This window comes from Uranotaenia lowii, chromosome 3 (genome assembly GCF_029784155.1).
Source record: "Uranotaenia lowii strain MFRU-FL chromosome 3, ASM2978415v1, whole genome shotgun sequence".
NCBI classification, from domain to species: Eukaryota; Metazoa; Arthropoda; class Insecta; order Diptera; family Culicidae; genus Uranotaenia; species Uranotaenia lowii.
This window is the reverse complement of record NC_073693.1, coordinates 256324444-256327572: the sequence shown is the minus strand read 5'-3', so window position 1 is coordinate 256327572 and position 3129 is coordinate 256324444. Positions and strand designations below refer to the sequence as shown.

Here is a 3129-nt window from a genome sequence, read left to right as displayed (position 1 = left end):
CGATCAAATTAATGAAATGTGTACATAAAATAATTTTCTCTTCTAGTTCTTTTTTTGGACAAAATTAGCGAAGATGGCATGACAAAAGAAAAGTTTGATATTTGGTAAAGCCTTTTTTAGAGTTCTAAAATTCTAATCCTATACAAGACATTTCATGCCAAGATTTTTTTTTATGCTTCCACACATCCCTTTAAACAGCGAGACAAATTCTGTTGAATTCCCGAAACCTTCAATCACAATGTCAAACATACTACCCCAGATAATCCCCACTCTTGCATTCAGCAACAATCCATTCCCATTCCGAATGAACCAACAACATTCAACAAGTGGTTCGCTTGCGTTTCCTGAGATTGCAGTCAGATGAAAAAACTGCTGGCTACGACAACAGGATCTCAAGATCTACTAGCTTGCCCTTCCCACCCAACTTTACCCGACCCGCATAAATTTGCGCTTTGATGGTGGTTGATTCAGGAGAAATCCGGAAACGAGTGGCAAAAGCAGGAACAGAACTAGGTATACCTACAGAGAGAGCGTATGCCGGCATCCCGTCTTTAACGAAAGGAAAATCGTGATAAAAGCTTTTCATGCTACTTACTTTTCTGGCCTTTCTGGGTGGGTGATTTATTCGGTAAGGTTTGCTCGAGTGGGTGGGTGGGCAAGAATAAAAAAGACCGGAAGAACGATTCTACTCGTTTTCCTTTGTCCTCGAGAAGCAGCAACAGCATCATTTTAGATGAGGGACTGAAGGAAGCATCTTAAGAGCCTCATCGACGCCATCCAGAGAGACGATAAACACACAGAGATTTGATTGATTTCACTTAAATTGATTACCTCTGGCATTTCGGAAGGAGGTCATTGATATGTTCTACTAGTTTGAAAACTATTCTATGAAACCTTCTTCTGAAAGCTAACACAAACGGATTGAAATTGAAAATTTGCACTCCGAATCAACTTTAACTTAAAATTTATCAATCCAAGATAGCATTGACGCCGGTAGTAAACAATAACTGCCACAAACCGGAAACACCGAAATTATGGGAAGACGTCTCGAAAAATGGTCCCTGATACTGGTTCCGATTGTCCTGCACGCCTGTTCCATCAGCGTGGTAGATGTAGTCACGAGCTACGGCGAAACACCAAAATCGGCTTCGATAATATCAGTTGACGGAACCTCATCCGAAGCAATGCTACCGGATGTGGCCTCATTGATGTTTGTTACGGCAAGCAGCCTCCTGACGGGACATTGGCTTCGCGCAAATCTGCTTCGTCGTCGCGTGGACTCTGATCCGATGAAATTCTCGCTTTCCGTTGCCATCGCTGTGAGTTCGATTTCCCCAAGGAATTGTAAAATGATTACGATTTTAAATCCGGTATACCGTTTATGTTGCAGATTTTTCTCAATGTCGTGTTCTGCGATCTGCAGCTTAGGTTGGTATGGATACCGGTGCAGTATTTTCTCCGATTCCTGAGGGACCGTGACGTTTTTGTAACATCATTGAACTTAAAGAGTTGGATGATTACTGATTTCTTCCTTTTTTTGCAGGTCAATATGTTGAATGTAGGTTTCTTCTATCTTCGCTTTTTAAAATCAACCAGAAACATTCTGGAGCAAATCATCAAAGTGTCAAAATCGGAACAAGGGTTTATTTGGATAAGAAATTCGGCAGCGTTTTGTTACCTCTTAGGAGTCGCTTATTACCATAAATATGTTTCGTATCTTGTAGACAAAATTTGTTCAATCCGAAATGGCCGAAGGTAAAATTTAGATTTACGGTCTACTCATTTTACGTCACGAAACGACATGAAATCCCTTCTACGCATTTGTAGCCGTATGGGTGGTTCTCAAGCTTAGTTCAAACTGGGCGACAGGTACGCTATTTTGGTTGCCGCAAAAAGTTGCGGGTCTTCCATGAAATTTAGGAGATTTTGAGACCTTCTTAAGTTTTCTATGATTTGATGCCCAAACCATAACAATTGATAAGTTCCTTAATTCAGACAACCCTGCTCAACTAATCTAGATAATCTTATTTTGACTAACTACGCCGCCGGCCGTGGCCTAGAGGATAGCGTTCCAGTCTTCTAAGCCAGAGTCCATGAGATCGAATCCCGATCACGGCACACATAGTACTCTTTCTGTGGTCTGGTGGTTTTAGCATTTGTAAGATGCTAGCCATAATATCCTTGAAAGATGTACGCCTTAGAGTTAAGTAAATTAGATCTCTTCAAAGAAACATGAAGTTTCACTGAGATCCTATATGTGTGTGTTCGTTTTAAAAAAAATAAAAAAAAAAACTCCTGTGACTACGAAAACGTAGTCCGGCAAATGAGGGACAGTTACATATAAGGTGGAAGGGATCTTCCACATTTGATTCACAACTACCATATACTGGAGATTCAGCACGCTGAATGTAGTTCCTATGATAGTTGAGCTTACAATTCGTACAGTAAGGTTTGAGGATGCCAAATTACGTCCACAGTGTATCAACTACCATGTAAAGTCCGAAAAAGATTATGGGATAGCTTCTCTGGATCTAGAGGTAGTTGTTTCGGATCCGATGAGCATCTTAAAGACCAGGTTAACGCAGAGTCCATTAACAGTTTTGCGAACGCCTAGAACCTAGAACCTCTTCTGGTATATTTAGTTTCGGTGAGCCGTCTAGGAAATAGCTGTACAATTCTCGCTTCTCATTTAATTAGTATCCATACTCAAAAGAAGCGATACGTGATGTAGTATGCTGGCTGCGGTATGATCATCGGTGCTATAGCCAGTTCGTGACCTTCAGGATCAGTGAGCTGCTCGATACAGCGGAAGTGGGAGAGTGAAGATAGCTACCGACTAAGCAAATCCTTGCGGATAAAAGCACCAGCCAAGTAGTCGTTGATTTCAGGGACCATGTTGGGCAGAGGTTTCGAATGGAATAAAATGCGGACACTTTTAATAACTATAAACTATATTTACAAGATAATAAAAGTAGAAGTACACGCGACGAGTGTTCAAATTTGAATGAATGAAAAATGGCGCACAAGCTGCTGCTGTTGATGTACGCACGCTAAACGAAGAATAACAAAGTAACGCCTGATTCAATCGACGAGGGGTGAGACGATCGATGTAACGCTTAACACTCCTCC

At 41.2% G+C, this 3129-nt stretch overlaps 1 protein-coding gene across 1 annotated transcript; it reads left to right on the top strand.

Annotated features, from left to right (window-relative positions):
* The first annotated feature begins 1007 nt into the window (after window positions 1-1007).
* Window positions 1008-1759, top strand: LOC129753317 (uncharacterized). The gene is made up of 3 exons (XM_055749117.1): window positions 1008-1319; window positions 1391-1486; window positions 1544-1759. The coding sequence occupies exons 1-3, from the start codon at window positions 1035-1037 to the stop codon at window positions 1757-1759; spliced, it is 597 nt and encodes a 198-aa protein (XP_055605092.1). The 5' UTR covers window positions 1008-1034.
* The last annotated feature ends 1370 nt before the right edge of the window (window positions 1760-3129 follow it).

Bases quoted from the DNA above. Each gene is read 5' to 3' on its own strand.
- LOC129753317 (XM_055749117.1), top strand. From the start codon at position 1,035: ATGGGAAGACGTCTCGAAAAATGGTCCCTGATACTGGTTCCGATTGTC. The intron at 1,320-1,390 runs GTGAGTTCGATT...TTTATGTTGCAG, and splicing joins CGCTTTCCGTTGCCATCGCT to ATTTTTCTCAATGTCGTGTT. The intron at 1,487-1,543 runs GTAACATCATTG...CTTTTTTTGCAG, and splicing joins TGAGGGACCGTGACGTTTTT to GTCAATATGTTGAATGTAGG.